Here is a 21,817-nt window from a genome sequence, read left to right on the forward strand (position 1 = left end):
TTATCAACCAGAATAACATCACTTTCATGAAAAATAATAAAAAAAGTTTTCGTTTGAGCAATTTTTGTAAAACTGCTGCGCTAGCCTGCCGAAAACTGGTACAGTTACCCTAGTTTTAGGGCGGTCATCTGTGAATCGGTAGGAATGCAGATAAATCGGTATTTCTGGTCACTCTGCTCAAAGTGCTGCATGGGACTTTTCATCCTTTCCGTTCTAGCAGGGTAGCAGAACGGACCGTCTTTTTCGTACGCTTACCCTGGACATGTACAAAAACGGCGTGGCAGCAGAAGAAATTGTTTAAATCGTACTCAAACTTCACGGAAATCGGTGCGCCGTTGAGGAACGGGTGGTTGTAATCTTTTCCGAGCAGCGAGAAAAGCCGGTGAGTAGTATGTGGCGCCTGCAGGCTGGCTGTGGCAGACAATTGTGCTGCGGAAAAATGCGAAGCTTAACCTCAAATTCAGTGCAAAGTGATGGTGTGCGAAAAACGGCGTGGCATCTTCACCCGGGTGACGGTGGCCGCGTTGGTGGAAAGTAACGTTTATTGACCGATTTTGTGTGTGCGTATGTGCGTTCTTGCAGCCCCTGTACACGATGGGACGTGGCCGACCGAGGAAGGATACGCCGGCCGAGGGCGAAGGTCCAGCGGCAAAGATGCAACGGACGAAGAAACGTAAGTTGGCTACCTATCCCCCCACATCGAGCTTATCATTTCGTGCATGTCTATAAATAACTCCACTGCGAGGTCATATTTCGTGCGACGTCATGCATTGGTATGCGCGGTTGCACTTACCAATCGTCTTTCCTTTCCTTTTGCAGTCGAAATTCCGCTGGCAACGCTACCCAAGCTATCCGGGAACGTGCTAGCCTGCGGTCAGGGTGAGATGGGTCAGCTCGGTATGGGGGAAGACGTCATGGAGAAGACGCGACCCGCCGTCATCGAGGGCTCTCGGACGTGGTGCAGATTTCGGCCGGCGGTATGCACAATCTATGCCTCACGCGGCACGGCACGGTGTACTCGTTCGGATGTAACGACGAAGGTGCGCTCGGCCGCGACACGTCCGAGGAGGGTTCCGAGTTTGAGCCCAAGCAGATCGATCTGCCCGGGCAGTGCGTTAAAATTTCGGCCGGCGATTCGCATTCCGCCTGTCTGCTGGACGATGGACGCGTGTACGCGTGGGGTTCCTTCCGGGTAAGTTGAAAACGGTTAGATATTGTTGATAAAAAATAATTACAAATCCCTTACATGAACTGCCCGCGGGCTGTGTATGTACCCTGCTGGGTGTGCTGGCAGCGTCTCCGTATCTGTAGGCTTTCCCGCCAAAGTTCTTCCCCGCGTGGTGTTGGTTTGCTGGAGAGCGTGCCCTCGTCGTCGCGTATCTTACCTGATACGAAAAATTCCCAGATGTTATTATTACTATTGGTCTTATTTCGGGTATTGTATTTAGGTGCATTAACGTCCATTGGGCGAGAAGGCACGGTGTGACAGCTGGCAGCCGATGCCCGGGCGCCGGTAAGACGAGGGGGAAAAGCTAAAGTTTCCATATTCCCGTTCCAAATTAGTTCTCAATTCTTCGACCCTACTCGCGATTGTTCCCACAGTCACCGTAGCGTGAAGGGGAAAGAGAGAGAGAGAGAGCAGAAAAAGTTATAACCAGCCCTGTCGTTATGGAAACGGCAGGGACCTTTAAATCCTCTCCCCTCGTCATTAACGGAGTTCACAGGCTGCATTTGTGTTTACCTGTGAGAGACCCTTTTTCGTTTCCTCTTTATTGTACCTAACGAACATTGTACGCAACGGAATTTGGTTTGCTTTTAAATACCCTTCATCCTTACACACACACACACACACACACACACACACACACACACACACACACACACACACACACACACACACACACACACACACACACACACACACTCACACACACACTCACACTCACACACAGTATATTCAACATGGTTGCACAGGATGGAATAAAGTCGTTGTGGGGTAATCGATCCCAGGCTAGTGGTAATCTCGCACTTGGAGCACCCGTACGAGTACCTGGTTACTCTGGTTGTTTGCTTCGGGAAGGTCTGAGATAAGGCATGCGAATATGCCTCAGCAAGGCAGCTCTTTGAGAAGGGCGTTCGCTACCAGCAATACATCAGTTGTGGATGACGCAGTGTCCTGGCCGCTTCTTGAAAGGTGCAAACCTTTCGGTTTCGGCTCGGGCACTGATTGAAAACAGCGGATTGCCAGCCATATGAGTCAAATATGCGAGCTATCAACCTGTGGGGGGGTCCGTCCTTCCCATGGGCGGTAGAACTCAATTCAGACTAATCTATCACTAGCCCGATCACATGCCCAACACAACTGCATTTCTGATGGTGCGTACTGAAATCGTGAGTGTGTGTGTGTCGGTGAAGGATGAGGAGGGCGTGGAGTGGGTGTTCTTTCTATACCGATACCGTGCTGATTTTTCTTGCCATCACCTTCAACGCATAGGCGACTGGCCGTATTGGTACGGGATGATGCGTTTCCGCTCCGATACTAATGCATCCCGTCTCTCTTCTCACAAGGACTCGCACGGAAACATGGGCCTCACGCTCGAGGGCAACAAACGGTTGCCGATCGAGGTGCTGCCGGGCAACCGGTGGGTGGATATTGCGTCCGGCTGTGACCATCTGGTGCTGCTGTCCGACATCGGCCACATCTACACGGTCGGTTGTGCGGAGCAGGGCCAGCTCGGTCGCGTTTCGATCCGGGCCGCGTCCGGCGAATCGCGGCGCGGCAAAACACAGCTCCTGCAGCCGGGCATCGTGACGCGTCGGGGCAAAATGATCGTAGCCGAAGCGATCTGGGCCACCACGTACTGTACCTTCTACAAGGACTACCAGACGGGGCGGATATTTGCGTTCGGGCTGAACAACTACTGCCAGCTGGGCATACCGAACCCGAGCGAGAACGTCGTGAAGCCCGTGTTCGTGCCGGAACCGACGAGCTTCGACGAGGTGGTCCAGATTGCCGGCGGTCAGCACCACACACTCGTGCTAAAGGCCGACCACAAAGTGTACGCCATCGGACGGAAGGAGTACGGCCGGCTGGGACTGGGCGATGACGTTACGGAAGACGCGAAAACGCTACAACCGGTGGCGGCACTCGGCGACAAGAAGGTGGTCAGCGTGTGCTGCGGCGAGAGTACGTCGTTCGCCGTGACGGACAAGGGCGAGCTGTACGCGTGGGGCATGGGTTCGAGCCTGCAGCTAGGGACGGGGCTGGAGACGGACGAATCGAAACCGGTGCTCATCGCCAGCAAGCAGGTGGCCGGAAAGGTGATCCTCAAAGCGTCCAGCGGTGGTCAGCACAGTTTGTTCCTCGTGCAGGAAACGCCGGTAAGTTGGGTGGTTGGATGTTAGATGCTATTAAAGAGTGTGATAGACATATTCGTACAGTTTTTCATTTACTCCTCAATTTTACTTCATTTTCGTCACTCTTTTCGCACCTTCCACAGACCGTGACGGAAAAAGCGCCAACGAAAGCAACAGCCGCCAGCAAAAAGACGAAACCAGAAGCTGCGAGTACGTCCAATGGTCAGGCGAAACGTTCCGAAACGAAGAATGGTGATGAACCAGAGGCAGCTGGCAGCAGTTCTAGTGCAGCCGCAGACAGCAAACCTACCACCAATGGCGCAGCCGAGACGACGGAAGCAACCGGAAGCGACGAGAAAGCTGCACCAGCAAAAACAGCGGGCGGTGGTGGTAGGAAGCGAAAATTACAGTAAAATGTAGCATAAGGGGTGTCGTACACTACTTCTTTCTGAGTAGGAGCAGGGCAAACGGTTAGGTTTAGATAGCGCTGACTTTAAACATAAACGTGTTAGATTAACGTTCGTGCCGTGTTAATATTTATCAAATCATCATTTTAGTTAAGCAAGTTGCAGCAACCAATCATCATCTAGGTGTCATTATTTTCTTTCCTTTTTACATGTTTTTCGTTTACGTTTAACACTGGCGCCGCCTCTCCACTGAGTTTCTTGTTTTTGTTTCTCGTTATCTGTTAGCTAATGTGTTTTTTTTTCTTTTAAAATCTTTTCTCCCTCTTTTTCCCGTCCTTTTTGTGGATACTTTTCTCTAACAAAGTACAAAGAAACTAATTGCGCCAATCCCTCTCCTATTTCATTTCCATTCACATACTACAAACAGCTCATCCATCACAATTTGGTTAATGTTTTTACTCCATGGGAGTAGTATTCTAGCGATAATGGATGGGAGAAAGAGTATTATTTCCCTTATCTTTATCTCTCGGGCCCAGTTCACATGGTGCGTTGACGAAGGTGGGTGGTAGTAGTGCACCGTTTATATTTTAGGCAGCAAAAGACACACGGGAGACACACGATAAATGCATAAGTGCCACTAATGCGGTCTGCACATTCACACACAGTACAGTAAGGATAGAATTTTAGGCAAATGTTGATATTTTGTTTTTGCGCCAATTTGGAACGGCGTTTACGAGGGAAAGAGGGGATCTCTTACGCAGGGAAATTGAAATCGACTGAGAAAAGAAGCAAATAAACAATAAAGAATTTGATGAAGACTAAACTATCAAGAATTTACGGCGTTGTTTCCTTGATGCAATAATTTATTCGAATTTTAGTGTCTGGCTTTTTTTGAGTTGTGAATAATGTGATGTGTAATGAGTTGTGAATGAATAATCGAGTTATTTTGGCAAATTATTTCAATAAAAAGCATATTTTATATAAAGCCTTCTTTTTCCTATATACTTATTTCTAATATGTAAACATGAGTTAACACAGAGAAAGAGACCGAAAGCGTTGCATGAAAGTCTAACGATTTAAAATCAACGTAACGAGAACGTCCACGACGGACCAATAATTCATTCAAAATCCGTCACTACTCCGTCGCTCACATTGAACAGGTCGTCTTCGTCCGGCGCTGGAATGTGCAAGTCTTCGCCGGTTTTCTCACCGCTTGCTGGTTTACATTCAGCTTCACCAACCTCTATCTGACTAATACCACCGGAACTGATCGCTAGGAGTGTGCGGGAAAGGTCTTCTGTTTGACCACCGTTCTGTGGGAAGTGGGAAAAAAAATGAGAAACGAACAAGTAGTAAGACATTGCGTCTTTTCCCACCCGTTGGAGATCGACCAGCTTACCTCAGGACGCAATGTTTTGTCCTCGGAAGTGTCCACCGATTCTTGACTCGTAATACCCGTTTCCGATTCCGGCTCGAGCGCCAATGGCAACGGTAAGCAACGTTGTAGTGGCAGTTCGTCGTGCTTCACGAGCGATTCTAACCTTCCCGAGGGTGAAGTATGCACCGTTGATTCGTTCTCGATCAGTGAGCTTCGCTTCAGGGACGTTCGCTGGCCTCCCGGCCCACGGAGCAGGTTTTTCGGTGAGACCGTCGATTTGGGCGTGTTCGAACCGGCGTAGATCGCCATCAGTCGTGGGCTGGAATGAACGGTCGGAGAGCTAACCATTCGTTTGACCTGCTGCTGGTGCTGCTGCTGCGGAACCTGTAGCGTCTGGACGGATCTTGGTTTCCGCTCCACGTCCTCCTCATTCGGCGTGCGACCTACCGTGCCGGGGCCACACTTTTCCGGCGTCCCGAGCAGGGTGGAAGAAAACTCGGGCCGTAGTGTGATCTCGCTCAGCGTCGAGATGTTCATCGTACTATTGACCGGCGGTGCATCACCATTGGAGCGGGAGGAGCTGCATTGCTTTTGGCTTTGCGCCTTGATGCGGTTCAGCATGGTGAGTGGATTTAGCTTTTCTTTGCGTGCGATACGCGGTACGGCAAAGCCCGTCGTCGCGTTCGCTGGCTGCGGAACGTTCGATTGCTCGCCCGTCGACGGCTTCACATGCTTTGGCGTTGGTTTCGGACTGCGCAACTGGTACGAACTCACGGAAAGCAACTTCATTCGTGCGTTCATCGCGTGCACATCCTCCCTGTTCAACAATGCCAACCGCTGGTGACTCCTTGGCCCAGCCAGACCGGCGGCGTGAAACTCGTCCGACTGTGCGTCAAAGTCCATCACGATCGGGGGCGTACAGAACAGCTTGTTCTTGATGGCGAAGTTATCCTTTCCCAGCTTGTCGGGACTTTCGTCCCCGGCCGGCAGATCCCGCAGCTGGCAGTCCTCGAGCGGGGGCAGGCTGCGTTGCAGCATATCGATCTGCTGACGAAGTTCGTCGAACTTGATCGCAACCTTGGATAATTCCTTCTGCTCGTACTTCATGACATCGGGGTTTTTCACACAAAAGCCGCCAAAAAACTGTTCCACGCTGGGCAGCACGTCCTCGGACAGGAGCTGCAGCAGCTTGACCGCGTGCAGCTTCCCGGTGCCGTCGAACACGTCCTGCGCGTGCTGGTGCACCTGTTCCATGCCCGGCTGCGCGGTGTACTTGTCAAGGCAATCCTTGAGCTGCTCCTTCGTGAACGGCAGCGTCAGCTCATTGCCCTTCAGCTTGCTCTCCGTCCTTTCCACCACCCGGTCGTACTCGTCGGCGATCGCCTGCATGCGCTGCCGGATCTTTTGCTGCTCCCTGTGCTGCGTGTTTATCCGCACGTCCCAAAGCAGCATCAGCTTATCGTAGTTCATCTGTTGCGCTAAATCGCACCCCTGCAGGACTGTCTCGATTAGCGATTCAATCTTGCGCGTTCGTTCCGTCAGTGCCGCAACGTCCTCTCGAATGGTGCCGCGAATTCCTTCGCTAACATCAACCAACGTTTGTGGGAAGCGATCATTTGGGCGATGCGCGTTTTTGTGATCGGCTCAACTTCAACGTCGGGTGCAAGACCGCTTGACGCTTTCGCTCTGCGCAGCTCCTCCTGCAGCACGAACTTGATCAGCGTGAGCAGAAACTTCATGAATTTGGCCCCGCCCGGCAGGACGACGACGTGCGCCTTTATCTTCTCCATGCCGACCAGCTTGCCCCGCTCGATCAAGCTGTTCACGTACTCGACCGTCGAGGTGCGGAACGCATTCTCCGCACCCTTGTCGTAGATGGGCCAGTAGAACCGCTTGCGGAACTCGCGTGCATCGTACACGTTGAACAGGAAGTGCATCACCTGGATGAAGGCCTTCGTGTTCGGTTTCAGGAACGCGCCCCGGCAAAACTGCGCCCTGAACTCGTCCGTCGGCTGATGGCGCTTGGTCAGCACGGTCAGGGTCCGGAATATGGCGGCATCGAGCTGTTCCTCGCAGCGGCTTACCGATGCACCGCCGGCGGAAAGATTCGGCCCGACCGACAGTTGGCTGTTGGTGCGTTTAACCGTCGGCTTTTTGCTCATGGTGAAACGAATGCGCGTCTTTCGGGTTGCGGCTTGGATAGTCAACCGTTTCCGGGACAAACGGGTGGATTTCCGGCTTGTTTTGATCACTTTTTTCACGCCACAAGCGGTCGTCCGCTTGGTGGTCGGTTCGTTCACAACTGTCATTTTGCAAAAAGTCGCTGAATTTGATCTGTGCGACAGTGCTGCCAGTTTGAATTGTTGTTCGCCCCGTCCGCACAGGGTGATTCATTGTCTCATGCAGGGTAAACGCTGCCAAACCATCTTTAGAATGCACCAGTTTTACTTTTTTGTGCATTTACAATGAAAGTTTAAAGAAAAATGAAAATAGAACAAATCGGGGAAACATTTTTCGGGTGTTTCTTGGCAGTGGAAATCTTCCTGAAGAAAATCAGTTTGGCAACGCGACCAGGCGAAAAGGGCTGAATGTCAAACGCTTCGGAGGCAAAAAAACACACTCACACAATCGCATCGACGAAATGGATGGTTTGCCGATGTAAACAATTGCATGTTACGCATCGCAGAACAACGGCAAAAGAATATCGAGTTTCACAGTTCACCGCAAAGAAAGTTTCCCCAAATTCCCTTCCCGTTTGCCGGTGCAATATGTTGTGAAGACTTTCCCAGGGCCAGAAAACCGCCACCCATTATTCAGTATGTTCCCGTGCTCGGTACAGTAGGTGCAGTTACGCGTTGCAAAAGATGGAAGTCGGAGAGTCGGAACATTCTGGCCGGGGCTTTCGTCAGCGTAAGGGCAGAACCAGCCCAATGTGCTGCCCGATTTGCGGTGTTACGTTACGCTTGCACGAGATCGATCACCACTTTGCGGTGGAGGTGGATCGTCTCGAGCGCATCCTGAAGCCGAAGAAACAGCTTCCCTACGGCACTGGCGGCGCTGAGGATGGACCAACGGCTGGACCCAGCTACAGCAATGGCGAAGGACCAAGTCACAGTGGCAGTGGTCAGCTGCCGGCGGCTCGGTCGAACGGCCACAACAGCGAAGAGGCGGTGGCCAGTCCGGCCGTCGGGCCGGACGAGTGCTGGGGGACGTATCAGAAGATCAAAAACAATCGACAGGCGCGCTTGAAGGTAACACGGCAAATTGGCGTTCATCCATCGGTGCCAGTGTGCTAATGCGTTTTCTTGCTCTTCGTTGCAGCTAAAGTCGCGAAAGCGGAAACCGGAAGACAATGTGTGCCCCATTTGCAACAAAGTTACCCTGGACGATATCACGCTGCACGTGGAGGCGTGCCTGAGAAAGTCCGAGCCCCAGCGCAACGGCACCAATGCGACGACCAACGGCGGCGGCAGTGAAGATGACGACGATGACGACGACGATGCCAGCATCGATGTCGAGGGCGAATCGTTCGAGGTGTACGAGTGGGCCGGGCAGAAGCGTGTGCGCAGCACGACCATGCTTGGGCCGGGTGCGCACGGAGGGCTCGGCGTACGGCTTACCTACGCCGACGATACGGACGACGAGCTGAACGTGGACGGCGACGAGAGCCAGGTATACGGGCCACCGCAGTACTCGGAACGGGACGTAATAGTGACGGGCCGTGGTGCGTCCGGCAGTAGCAGTGCGCTTCGCGAGTTGCTCATTGCCAACGATCCGCCGGTCGTAAAACCGCCGGCCGAAAGCAACCCCGGCGAGGGTACGAGCAAGTCTACTGCACCACCAGCATCGTCCGGTCCGCCTACCTCTCTGCCCGCCGGACTGGAAAGTGATCCCGAACCGGCCACAGGTACGGAGCGACGCATCATCGAGTCGCTCAAGGCAAAGATACGCGAATACGAAGGGTACATTCAGAATCGGCCCAAGTGTCTAATTTGTATGGACGATTTTCGCAAACCGATCGTGTCGGTTTGCTGCTGGCATGTGTACTGCGAGGAGTGCTGGCTGCACACGCTTGGGGCCAAGAAGCTGTGCCCACAGTGCAGTATGATAACTTCGCCGACTGATCTGCGGAGAATTTATCTTTAAAGACGCACGCATTACGCGGGTAGGGCAGACAGCAAGCAGGGAAAACAAGGCGTCATACATCGCATCATGTTGGTGGGGAAACATGGGAATATGGGTAAAATGATACGCAGCACACAAAACAGCACAAAAGAGGTCCAAAACACGGGCGATGATGCGATAGGCATGGCTGAACATTGAAAGAAGTTAAGTATGTTAGATGGTTTCATCGGACAGGTGTGTTAAAACGCACCTCAAATACGCATACAAACGGCAAACGTGCCAAAACGAAAAGAAAATGCATTTCTGCACCCACTGCACGACACGGAGACAATGATAATGAGACAATAAGCAAAGCATTTACAGGCATACTAACAGCAAACGAAACCCAAAGCCAGATACGGTTTGTTAGGGGGGGGGGGGGGGGGGGGGGCGCATTAAAGCAGGCCGCTTTTTTCGACAATTGATGTACTTTTAAATTTACCGGCTTGTCCATCATTCATTCGAACATTCCGTTTTGCTGTACACGATAATCTTAGTTGGATAAGTTTACCTATTTACCAGTACTCCTGACCACTAAGCCATTTACGATGCGTTCCAGATTAATACTCGAATGACTGAATGAATAATAACGAGTCCGAAGAATTAACAAAAAGCCCCCGTTGTGAAGATTGGAGTGTATTTTGAAAGAAATAAGATGCGAATCGCTGAGGCGTATCCAGAAAGCTGAAAAAAGGCGTGATTCTATCGGTGATGGTAAGGAAACAGTCCACTTTTTTGCTTGCATTTTTATTTAAAATTTAATATCTTATCAATCGATCTAAATTAATCGCTATCACTTAACAGACTAATGTTTACTTCTATTGGCAAAATCAACACGTCTGAGCCCTCCGCGTATCTGTTTTTCCGTTAGAAAGGGAGTCTATAAGACTCACCAATTACGGTTTAAGAAGAGTTCATTAGAATGGCCTAATTGAAATCGTCTGCGCGCTTGATGCGGCGCGGCATTCTGCCTGAGAGCACAATTTTGTAAACGGTTTCTACCTTTCAGTGACAATTTAAAGTTACTTTAAACACATTCACGCCTTTTCTCTCTGCGAAAGGTGCTGCGTGTTCTCCATTTACAAGGTAGATTCTTGTTGTACTTTTGGTTTCAAGATGCCAGGACTGCACATGGGTGTGTTGCATGCTTATCGGCATCTGCTGAGTATTACGCTGAGGGCTTGTAAACATAACTGTGTAATTCGTTTAAAAGAGAGCGTGTGCTCGCCGTATCGTACTGTGCCAATGTGAATTGATCTAGCGAGAGATGGAACTTTTACGATGATGTTGGGAGCACTTGTACACAGCTTTTTGTACAATTATTTGCCACTACCATCTATGCTTTCTTTTGTTTTGTACAAAATGATAATTTTAGCAATATTTTTTTAGATTTTTTTTAGCAATAGTTGTTTTCTTCTGAAATTTTAAAGACCGCTCAATATTAGACTCATCCCTCCGAGACCTTTTCGCTGTCTTTTTCTCACTGATTTGTTTGTTGTTTTCTCTTTTTTCGTACATTACGCACCTAATTCTTTTTGTTTGTTTAACTTCTGAGGGACTTTAAGCTTTTCTATACGTTCATCATTGCTGTCATTTTGCCTAATATGTTGCAGTCGTTTTAACTAACACACGCACACGGTTGTGTTGCTTTTATTGCAATGTAACTTCCACAAGGTAAATTAAAATTGGATATAATTTCACTCCAAATAAAGAGATACAAACACTCTATACCCTAGCAGCACATAAAACCATTAAAAGGCGCCCTTGAGCAAATGCGCCGTTCGACAAACAAAATTGCCGAAGAATTTAAAAGTATTAAATTAATGTTTAGATTTGACAAAACATGAAAGTACAAAAAAAAAAAAAAACACACATTTTTACAATCGAATCGAGGGAGACGCACAGTACACAAAAATCAGTGGACAGTGTACAGTTGAAGAACGAACAAAAAATGGGAACAGTGTAAAAGGTGGGAGGGATAGATTTTGCACTAGCTTGGATGTGACTTGGATGAGACGGGTGGGTGGTGGGACAAACATTTAGTAGACACGGGGGACGAGCAGGTACGGTACGGTGTTGCAGTAACGCTGCCACGATGAATCGTACTTGCGGGCGTTGCGCAGGTTCAGCCGCTTTGCACGATGCACCAGCAGAACGACGGTGAACAGAACCGCTAGCACCGGCGGCCAAGCAAAACGCCAGTAGAGCAGTGGCAGCAGGGCAACAGTTTGCAGCGCGTCTCCGACATAGTTCGGTTGGCGCACGAAGCGCCACCATTTCGCCACCAGCAATCTCCGGCCCTGGAAGGTGGGATACGTTTCCAAACCTATGGGAAGAAAGGTAGATTGTCCCAAAAACAGGTGAGTGTGATGTAGCTGCGGAAACGCATCTCCAAATGTTGATACTTACATGCAACCTTTTCGCCCAAAGGATTCAAACGGTAGAGATACTTTATCCGCATCGAGGCTCGCTTCACGAACAGTCCAACGAGCGCCAGAGCGACGCAGACACCCACGGCCCACAGCGGCACATCGGACAGCTTATGGGCGGCCACGTACTTGGGCAGCAGGGTAAGGGCGAACGGGAACACGGCATAGCGCAGCAGCATCTGGGCGCCGAATCCTTCCTGCTGCAGCTCGAACGAAGCGGCCAGATGATGTTCGTACGCAAGCAGATCCAGCAGGTAGAGCAAGGTGACGGCAGCGGCAGCAACCGGCGCCGGCTCGCAGGTGAGGTGCTGCAACGAATACAGCAGCCGCTCCTGCATGGGTGCCGCGGTCAGATGTTCCGGCAGGGCGGCGAAGTGGAGATTGCGGTACAGAATGATGCCGTTGAACAGCAGCGCCAGCACCATCGACACGTGGTACGTGACGAGCTTCAGATTAAACACGTGTAGCACGGTCGGATCCAGCTCGCGGCCGGCGAAGAAATCGATCAAAAAGTTGCCAGTTCTTGCGTATGGATTTCTCTCCACCACTGGCACGGCGCGGGATTTCACGAAGGCGAGCAGCGCCACTGCCAGCGCGGTGAGTATGCTCAGCACCAGCAGCTGATTGTAGCCGCGACTGACGACGGACAGCAGCGGATATTTGTAGCAGTACTCCGCGACAAACACCGCCAGCCCGGTACCGAGCGCGACCGTCAGCCCGTTGAAGACGTGCGAGCGCTTTTGATTTGACTCGTCCATCAGCGACACCTGCTTGCCGATCGGCAGGCCGGTCAGCAGGGCCACGCCGGCCACAAACACCGCATAGAACGTGCCAATTTCCTTGTTCATGTACGTCGAGAGCGTGCCGAACTCGGCCCAACTTTTCGGCACCACAAACTGACAGTTCCGGTGGGCGGCGCCGGAGCAAAAGTGGTTCGTCACGAACATGAACAGCGGGAGGGCTAGCAGCAGGGCGGTCGCACCGAACGCTCCCCCAAACTCGACCAGCTGCTGCTGCCACATGGGTTTCGTAACGCCGCGCTGGGAGTGGGACCGGTCGCCCACGCCATTGTCGTGCGTCCGGCGGAAGCTCTTAAAGTCGCCATCGTCCTCGTGGTCGGAGTAATCCTGCAGCACGCTCATCGAACGGGACACCGTCGCCCGGCTGCGCTCCGTCGTGGTGGTCGGTGTGATCGCGTTCGACCGGCGGCTAACGTTCGGCGTCATGCTTTTGCTCGGCGTAGTGGTTCGGCCGCTCATGATACCGCTCACCTCCGCATCGTCCATTATCACCGACAGGCGCTTGTCGACCGGTGATTTTTTCAGCGATTGCAGCACCGTGTCAACCTTTTCCTCCGACGCGCGGATGCGCTGCGAGCGTCTCGGCTCCTCCGGGCTCACCTTGACCGGCTCGGCGGCCTTCGTCACCGTGGTGGACGCGGCGGTAGCGGTGGTGCCGGTTGCTGCCTTCGGTTTTCTGCCCGGCGAAGCTCTACGCGCCGGCGAGGCTTTGCGGGCGGGGGAAGCCTTTCGGGCGGGTGAAGCGCGGCGGGCCGGCGAAGCTCTCCGAGCGGGCGATGGTTTCCGTTTCGGGGGCGATGCGGACCGTTTACGCGCTGCAGCCGTAACGGCCAGGGATTTGCGGCCCGGCTTCTTCTTCTCCACGTTGCTCGCGGCAGGGGCGGTTTCCTTGGCAGCGGCGGTACTGCTGCTTGCTGCCGCTGTTACCACAGTCGACAGCCGTTTACCACGGCTACGGCTATCCATGTTTCAAACCCTCTCGTTTGCGCTCTTTTTTTAATGTTATGTAGCTAAAAGTAAACCACAAAGCTTAATGTTAGCTTTCAACGTATGCACAAAACACGACGACTCTTATCGTTTACATTGGGAAATGTTCACCAACATGGGACACCAATCAAACACCATAAACTACCTTCAACGGTTGTATTTCATAGCATACTATAGATTAGATCTGCGATATGGTTTGCTAGCAGCAAGCAGAATCACTTTCCGCCGACGGACCTGCTATCCTGCTGATAATACACGCACCACACTAGTGTCATTGGTGGAGGGAAAGGGACAGGGGGGAGAACGTGTAATGCGAGCCGCACATTGGAATGCCGTTTGATAGCGTCAGTCTGAATCCACACCCAGCCTGTACCGCTGCTACCCTGCCCCTGGGGCTGCGCTTCCCGCGCTCCCGCCTAGCTGTTAGATGCACACAGCATAAGCTTTTGCCGCGGAAAACAATGCCGTCCCTTCCCTTCCCATCTCACTCAACACACGCACACACACACCACCCTCCGCACGATCTCTTCGATACAACAAACCAAGCGCGCCGTCGGTATCTCGTGAGAGGGAGAGTGGCGCTACGCGTACAAACAAAAACGGCGCGATGCGCGTACCTTCCAAAACACAATATTTTCCGCCCAGAAAATACGCACGAATGGTCCGCACGCCCCGGCGTGAATTCGGTTCGCTTACCTCGGCACCACGCGGCGGGATGTTTTCGTCACTGTGCTGGACCTCGTTTGCTGCGTTGGAACACCTAAAAATACCACTTTTCGAAGCTCGCACTCACATCACAAGCGTCATGACGCCGTTACAGAAAATGAACAGTCAAGCGGACGTTGACAGTTGCGAAGGTGCGTGGAGTACCCAACCCGGCTGTAAACCGAGTACCGTTGGTCGACATTATGCCGCGTTCTTGCAAAGGTCTGGCGCAGCACAAGCGGCACGACACACACGACAAGCACGCAATGGATGTTGTTGTTGGGCAAGTAAGAATTGTCGCGTAAACTTAAAATGTTGAGAAGAAGTGATTGATTCTGAGAATTGTTATCAGAGTATTTGCCAACCATGCTTGTAGCTCATTTAATGAAGTCTGTTTGTTTTTATATTCTTCTTGGGTCACATAATCCACCATTCCCAATGAAAATCCATCAACAAATCAAGGACGTGTTTGGATTGCCTCATAAAGGAATATCGAACTTAAGTGTGTATTTGCACGAAATTCAGCAAACAATTTAGATAACTTTTGATAAATACAGTCTATTCCTGAGTTGCGCGGTTTGTGCTTTCCCCAGGAATCCGCGTAACTCGAATATCCGCGAAAGTCTATTTTCGTGGTTTTTGACAAAAATACAATTCGTTACTCGGTATTCAATTTAGAACTTTTATACACTCTATTATTTGTTTGATGCGAGTTATGCAGAATATTTTGATATTTTTGTGGATTAAATTTATTCGCAAAAATGCAATTTATACTGCACTTGACAATTCTAGTAGCAAATTGTACTGATTTGACATTTGATCTGTTATATTTAGAAAACCGTGTATCTCCGAATCCGCGTAACTGGAGAACAAACTGTAGAACAATGAAAAATGTTGATCGCTCAAAGACCAGGAACGTCTAGCCTGTGGCGACATCTATTGGGCAAACAGTGTTCTAAAAACATGAAAGATTTAAAGTCCAAGTGTATAAAATGTGCATTGTGTTCATTATTTTATTTAGCAAAACTATTCAGCTAGACAGATTTGTTTTTATTTGAAAGGATTGAGGCTTATAGGTTTAGGTTTAGGATTGCGGCATATAGGTTCTTATAGGTTTGTTTTTGTTCTAAAATATTTTGTGTGCTAAATAATTGTTCCAATAGTACGGAAACATCAAAACCAACGTCTCTGCATCATAGCGACTTGGACAATTTCTCAGAGATTCTCACTCTCTTGATCATACCAGCAAACCTTCTAACGCACCATACCTTACGGCCTGTTGAGCCTTATGTCTTAGGCACGCTCTCGCGCTCGCTCTCTGTGACTATCCCCTCCATCACAAAATGGAAACGCATCCAAAAGCCAGAAGAAACCACGAACCATAGAGCTGCATGGTTGGGTAGTGCTGGAGAAAAAACACGTTTCAGTCTCAAAGTTTCGCTCACTCCGTCGGGAAGCAGCAGCTCCGTTGCTGTAAGATCACGGCCCATCCCCTTACCGAAGGCTCATACACAGGCCCTGCCTGTCTGCGATTCCGGTGAGGTTTCTCTTTCCCCAAGCTTCGGACCCACCGTGGTGGTGCGATCGTGTGTGTCTACCAGCCGTGCAGCATAGCGACCGTAGCGGCGTGCATTGTGCAACGACGACATGCACAATCGAGCATCGAACGCATAACGAGCAGAAACCGAACAGCGAAAAAGAAATAAAAACAAATCCGTAGTGTAGTTTTCGAGGTTTTTGGGCGTGTGAAGATACCGATTTATGTGTGTTTGAAATAAAAAAAAACCTCTCAAAAAACAAAAATCCTCATCGAAAACGTCACGGCGTCGGAAGTGAATATTTGGAGCGTACTGGTTCGTCGCCTGCACGATCGTTCAAGTCCTATGTGCCGGGCATTCGTAATAGTGTCGCGACAGTGGCGGGTGGCCCGAAAGCCGTTGTCTGCCTAGTTCCGGCTGGTGGGACCGTGCAGTGAGCGCACAAACGCGGGTGTACCGGTGTGTCGCAATCGAGCAACACATTCGTTCGGGCTCGTTGCAAAGCGCTAAATCAAACGGCACAGCGCAAACGTGTGCACGAGTGAGCGAGCGGGAACCTGAAGTAAAAAAAAACAACCCTCTGTCCCCTTTTCTTGCACCCGATCGCCGTGGAGAAATCGATATTGTGCAATCCTTCCTCTCGGGTGTCGCGCACCAACCAAGGGTCGATAGGAACGTAAGCGAGAGAGTGAGTGAGAAACGTGTCTGCAAGAAGAAATCGAATGCAAAATTGTCAACCGGAGTAAACAGAGTGATTCGAGCAGCGCCAGTGATCGTTCGAGTGAATCGTTTGCCGATAGAAGAGAGAAACGTCCGAGTTAGAGAAGCGTTAGAGTGGGCGCGAGCTCCCTTTAGCGTACTGCGCGATCGCAACCCCGTGCTTGGTGCAAAAGAGACGGAGACGGTGTGGTGCAATTCGAAAGGAAAATGCAGTGATACACTTTCCGTTTGAAAAGAAAAGTTTCACACTCGGTTGGAGCACAGCAAAAAAAGGGAGGCTGTGCAGTCGGGGTGGAGAGAAACAAGAGGGGGTGTGGGGAGTAGAAATTGGCTCCACACAGCAAAACGATACGCGTGCGGTGTGTGGGTGCATCGCCGATCGAGCCTGGTGTGTTGCGGCAAGAAGTGTTTGCAAATCGATAGGAAAATGTTTCAATGTTCCAGCGTTCGATCGATCTAATTGATCGAAGTGTCGTATTTCGCCCTTCAGCACGCTGAATCCGAATCCGAGAAAAAGACCGGCATAAAGCGAAAGTGTGTGTGTGAGAGTGTGCGTGTGTTGGTATTGAGGTTGAAATTTTCCCGTTCATTCCCGCCATAGAGAGGGAAAGCAGCAGGAGTAAGCTGCAAGGTCGAGACGGATTGTTGCAGAAGCGATCAGCAGCAGTGGTCCTGCAAAAGCAACACCATGGGTGGCAGAAGGGCAGCAATGCCAGCGCCGTCGTCCGCCATGCTTTGGCTGGCGGTTTTGTGTAATCTTGGCTTGGTGTTGCCAAGATCGGCAGCTCAGCAGAGTAAGTATTGAATAGTAAAAGGCGTGGCAACCCATTAAAACATTATATGTTTTCCGTTTTATGACACAGAGAAAGTTGTCGCCAAATAGATTAGATCAATGTAGGATGAATAAACACATGTCGAGGGCTTATTAGTTTATGGTTAATTGAGTATTTTATCTTTTGGTATCATTTGTGAGGCACAGCAAGGTTAAACGAAAAAAAAAGAAGAGAAAATGGTTGCATTTGATTCTCAGAAACGTTATAACCATCTTGTAAATGAATAACAAATGTTTGCTCTATGATAATGCAAACAAACCGTTGAGGAACATGCTTTCATCCTCTGAAAAATGTAAACAAATAGCGGTTTAATGTCGTTACAAAAAAACGTGTTCTTTAGCTGCCATACAATGGTACTGGAAATAAATACGTGCTGTGCCTTGGACAATTGTTTATACCAGTCAAAACCTTCAAAAGTGTTGCACTGCGATCTTAAAAACACCATTTTAATTACTCTTATCTGCTATCGAGCTCGTGATTGTTAGCTAATATCCGTGCATGAATCGTTTAAATATCGCATCCACTTTCTTTCCGCCTAAAAGCAGGCTAATAAAAGTCGAAATTAATTAACTTACTATCCCACCAACCCACACACACACATACACAAACATACAAACAAGAAATGTGAACTGGAAGATGGAAGAGGATGGGCATAAAATGGGCAGTAAGGAAATGCGGTTTAACTGATCTAATCGAAACCCATCCACCCAATCGTTGGTGATGCGTGCAGCATATGTAACGTCGATGCTGAATTTTCTTTCTGGCATAAGATAGAGTGATGGTAAATTTCCCATTACCTGTAGGGGTGTTCGTTTTCTGTTATTACTCCGTTTTATGGTATAGTCCCCCCTGACCACTGACCACTTATTTGGAAAAACATTGTTTTTTGTCAGTCATTGCATCATTGTAAAGGAAGCATTGAAAGCTTTACCGGAACATCTTCCTCCTAGTGGTCGATGATTTAACCGTGCTGTAACCAGAAAGGGATGTGATTAAGCTGCAAAGTTATTGTTACTTTATTAAATTTTTGTGCAGTATTGATAAAATAATTCGCAACAGTTTAACCGTATGACATTTTTAAAGGTTCTTCGCTTATAGTGCTTTCGTGCAAGTCTTTTGTTAAAATTAAGCACATAATGAAAGCGCTGCAGATGTATGCCTTGCAATAAGCCAAGTTGATGTACTTTGATAAAAAAAACTTTTTCTAAGTTCGTAAGTATGTGTTTAAGAGCTCTGTTTGCTGTTCTCATTTTTGCACAAGAAAAAAAAAAAACTAGAAACAATTAGCATGCATGTACACAATTCCGTTCAGTTTCGGTTCAATTTGCTTTGTGTGCTTTGCCTCTCCGAAGTGCCACAGTGCCGTGAGAGTTTTGCCTGTGCACTAACGCTGCAGCTCACTGCACTGCAAAGAGCAAAGATTATGCAACGGTTCAGTGTCTCACCCGCGAAACGCTGAGACATGCAGGCATAACAATTTTAGACTTGCCCTGTTTTTTTGCCACGACACTGTTTGTCTAGGTTGCGTCAGGCGGAGCACTGGTTTACGAAGGTTGAACGTCTTATGTATTGGTTGTTTGGGAGTATTAAAAGCCTGTTCTCTTATAATGAATAAAATGATTTATAATAACCATTTACTTAAATATTGGACCGATGTAGTTGTCTTGCTTTACAAGTAGATACTAAACAAATGCCCTTAATTTCATTTATTCACATATTTCTCAGTGAACCTCTCTGCTCGTTTATTCGCTTTGGCACAGGTACAAACCGAAGAGAGCGTACTTTCTTTGTTTATGCCTGAGCTGGTAATGGCATGGTAATTTCTTTCGTTTGCCCTTTTGCTTGGTGCGTGGTTTTCAGACTCTATAAAATATTCCACGCGACACACAGCATGCGTGTAACGTAGCTACTGCGCCATCGATCGCTGGCGGTGTGAGCCGTTGGGAATTCTGCAGCTTTCCATCATTTACATGCGAGGTTTTGTTTTGGTTTTTTTCTTCGTATTTGGTTGGAATGTGTTTTGGTGTGGCTTGGAATTACCAATCACTTTACTGGCGTAGTGCAACACACTATGACTCGAGAGGGACCATGCGTAGTTTTCCTTAATTACTATTCGTTTAGATAATTTTGGGAACTTTTTGTGCTCAGGCAAAAGTTTGGGAATAACGTGTGCCCAATTGTTTAGGTGTTGGAAAGCACAGTGCAGTTGATGTTGAGGTACAGCGTGTATGATAGTGTACAATCATAGTTGTAATTGAAAGGCCTCGTAGCAAAGCGTTTTTTTACACTTGCTAGGTGCACTGGAAAGGGTAACCTCTCTAATACGTTCGCAAGGATGGGAAGATGCAGACGATCCCTGTTCAGTGGTAGACGGGAGGTAGGAAAGGTGCTAAAGCACGACAAGATTCCGGTGGCGATATTTTTCCCATCGATATCGTCAACGGCAATGCAGATGGGTAGAAGAATCGCAAGAATGGAGCACGTTTTTGAAGCGCAAGTGCAAAGACAACCAGACAGCCAGGTCGACTGCTAACGCTCTCAACATGGCGGCACACCGAAACACGACATGATCTATCACGCATTTGCATTTGCGATCGGTTTGTACCGGTGTCAACGAGGTGCTGTCACTTGGTTCGCTTGTGGACTTGACTGTGGCATCCACTACGATCGTATGCCGCTTGCAACACGTAAAAGATGCATCAAATGGCTCGCGTTCAGTGATCATCCTGCAGTAAGACTATAGACTGTAATCTTATTGTACTTTGCACCACTCCCCGGTGCGGGAAGGTCTCGCGTAAGCTTGCCGTTCGTTCAATAGTGTTAGATTGTTGGAAGAACGGGAAGGTACGCCGGTGAAGTGTACTGCCATTGCATTCGCGTGCTTACCACCCGGTGTGCGGAGGTCGTCGCTTTGGGTGACGGACGGAACTTCGCTCTCTAGGGGCAGAGCGTGCTGGCTGGTGGAGTTAGAATCGAAGGCTTGGTTCGAAAGGGATGCCCGTTCACAACAATCGATCGGCCAAATATGGCGCCATGGCAACTACTCCTTCTTGTCACCAATTACGGCCGCCGCTAAACTGGGAAGAACGGGTTGTAGCAGCTGAACCGCTTTCGAAAGTGTGCGAAGTGCGCCCGCAAACAATGATGCAGCGCGGATTTGTATGTGTAGTTGTGTTGAGAAGGAAGGTAGTACTATGTAATACTTACATTAAAAGTGCTGTGGTAGTTTAAATAAAAAGGCGCAATAAGCTGAGAAAGAGTTAAAGTAAGGAAATGCGAGTGGGTTGAAGACATCTACAATGTTTTGGGTAACGTTCTTTCTCCGTTATTTCAGCGTCTAACAGTTTGAGTCATATACTGCTTCACACGTTCTTTTTCTAGTCCGAGGACTTCAAGAACTCTCAAAATCAATATTTTGTACAGAAAGAGTTTTCGTTATTTTATTTGTATGTATTTGCTACACCCTTCTACCCTCACAAGCTTAGAATGTGGAAATGGTAGGTAACGTCTAGAGATTTTTAAAACTCCTAGTTCTGTTTGTGGCACTCATAAATGAAGACTAGTTCGTTAGCGTGCTTCGTTTGCGCGTGGGCCACAATTACACAAAAATCCACTCGGTACACTGTTGACTTCGACCTTACCAATAGTCCACCAAACTCGAGTGACCGGTGAAAATAGAATCCTACCCCTAACGTGGATCGAGAAATCGTGTGTGTAAAACATGGCACGTGTTCAGAACTCTTGCCGACTCTTGTTTGTACTCCTCGCCTTACGAAAACTATCCCCAGCTCTGTGGCTCATTAAAACCAGTGCGACCTTTCAGGGTGTTGCGTGTGCTTTCTTTCTCGCGTTTGTTGAGGGAGCTGGAACACAGCATCATCATCTCGCCAAGATCGCCACCAGCAAGGGGGTGCATGTTAATTGATTTCTCCTTCGCAGAGGAGAGCACCGTTTCAGCGGCGTTTGTCAAGGTTTCGGTCGACACCGAATTGATCGTGCCAGTGACCGTCATCGGTGAGATTTGTTCTTGTGAAACCGAATCAAAACGTGGCGTGTCATTAAATTAACGATGCAGCTGTGTTGCTCCAGAAAATTAGCTCGCGCGAGCAGCTGAGTGTGGCTTCGGTCGAATGAAAAGTGTTCACGCAGTACTGGCGGTGCGATTGAGTTTGAATTACTGCCAAATTACCGAAAACAACGTTCAATTGCAGCGTATGCTCCTGCAGGTATGGTGCGCAAGAGATGATATCGAGCGTAACATAAATAATTGCAAACTTTTCACAAGGCTATCTGCTTCTGCTCGTGTGGCTCAGCACTCCTCTCCAAGGTGGAGAAAGTGTTAGAATAGAATGTTGCGTTGTCTTCTGTACAATATCATCAGCGCTACCACCAAACCATGGCCGTGGCCATTCGCAACAGTGTGCCGATCGATCAAATTAACGCCATGTACCCATCAAAACAAGATCACTCGAACGTGGTAATGATGCGGTCCAATTAAA

General features: G+C 49.2%; 4 protein-coding genes and 1 pseudogene across 8 annotated transcripts in view; 3 read left to right on the forward strand and 2 right to left on the reverse strand.

Moving 5' to 3' along the window:
- Positions 1–189: 189 nt before the first annotated feature.
- On the forward strand, positions 190–4,597 carry LOC121588739 (regulator of chromosome condensation-like). Its single transcript, XM_041907035.1, is given in 6 exon segments — positions 190–382; positions 583–673; positions 820–942; positions 945–1,192; positions 2,569–3,381; positions 3,501–4,597. Coding segments are annotated over 5 exon segments (1,533 nt in total). The 5' UTR covers positions 190–382; positions 583–594; the 3' UTR covers positions 3,771–4,597.
- Positions 4,598–4,691: 94 nt separating this feature from the next.
- Positions 4,692–7,444, reverse strand: LOC121588740 (annotated as a pseudogene).
- A 278-nt stretch (positions 7,445–7,722) lies between these two features.
- LOC121590257 (E3 ubiquitin-protein ligase RNF220-like) lies at positions 7,723–9,919 on the forward strand. The gene is made up of 2 exons (XM_041909741.1): positions 7,723–8,393; positions 8,464–9,919. Exons 1-2 carry the CDS (start codon positions 8,007–8,009, stop codon positions 9,286–9,288), a joined length of 1,212 nt encoding a protein of 403 aa, XP_041765675.1. The 5' UTR covers positions 7,723–8,006; the 3' UTR covers positions 9,289–9,919.
- Positions 9,920–10,037: 118 nt separating this feature from the next.
- LOC121589515 (lamin-B receptor-like) lies at positions 10,038–14,357 on the reverse strand. Of its 4 annotated transcripts, none has more exons than XM_041908487.1 (3): positions 14,219–14,357; positions 11,716–13,545; positions 10,038–11,632 (listed from the first exon to the last, which is right to left on the reverse strand). In XM_041908487.1, exons 2-3 carry the CDS (start codon positions 13,499–13,501, stop codon positions 11,346–11,348), a joined length of 2,073 nt encoding a protein of 690 aa, XP_041764421.1. In that variant the 5' UTR covers positions 13,502–13,545; positions 14,219–14,357; the 3' UTR covers positions 10,038–11,345. The 4 variants fall into 4 exon arrangements, with proteins under 4 accessions (XP_041764421.1, XP_041764424.1, XP_041764423.1 ...); XM_041908490.1 differs by having other exon boundaries at positions 14,140–14,224; XM_041908489.1 differs by lacking the exon at positions 14,219–14,357 and adding an exon at positions 13,668–14,122.
- Positions 14,358–15,659: 1,302 nt separating this feature from the next.
- LOC121588326 (mucin-5AC-like) overlaps positions 15,660–21,817 on the forward strand; it is a 47,082-nt gene continuing 40,924 nt past the window's right edge. For both annotated transcript variants that reach the window (XM_041906113.1, XM_041906114.1), the window contains exon 1: positions 15,660–17,279. In XM_041906113.1, coding sequence (XP_041762047.1) covers positions 17,174–17,279 — 106 coding nt within the window. In that variant the 5' untranslated portion in view covers positions 15,660–17,173. The remainder of the gene's footprint in view (positions 17,280–21,817) is intronic.

Source organism: Anopheles merus, chromosome 2R (genome assembly GCF_017562075.2).
Source record: "Anopheles merus strain MAF chromosome 2R, AmerM5.1, whole genome shotgun sequence".
Lineage (NCBI taxonomy): Eukaryota > Metazoa > Arthropoda > Insecta > Diptera > Culicidae > Anopheles > Anopheles merus.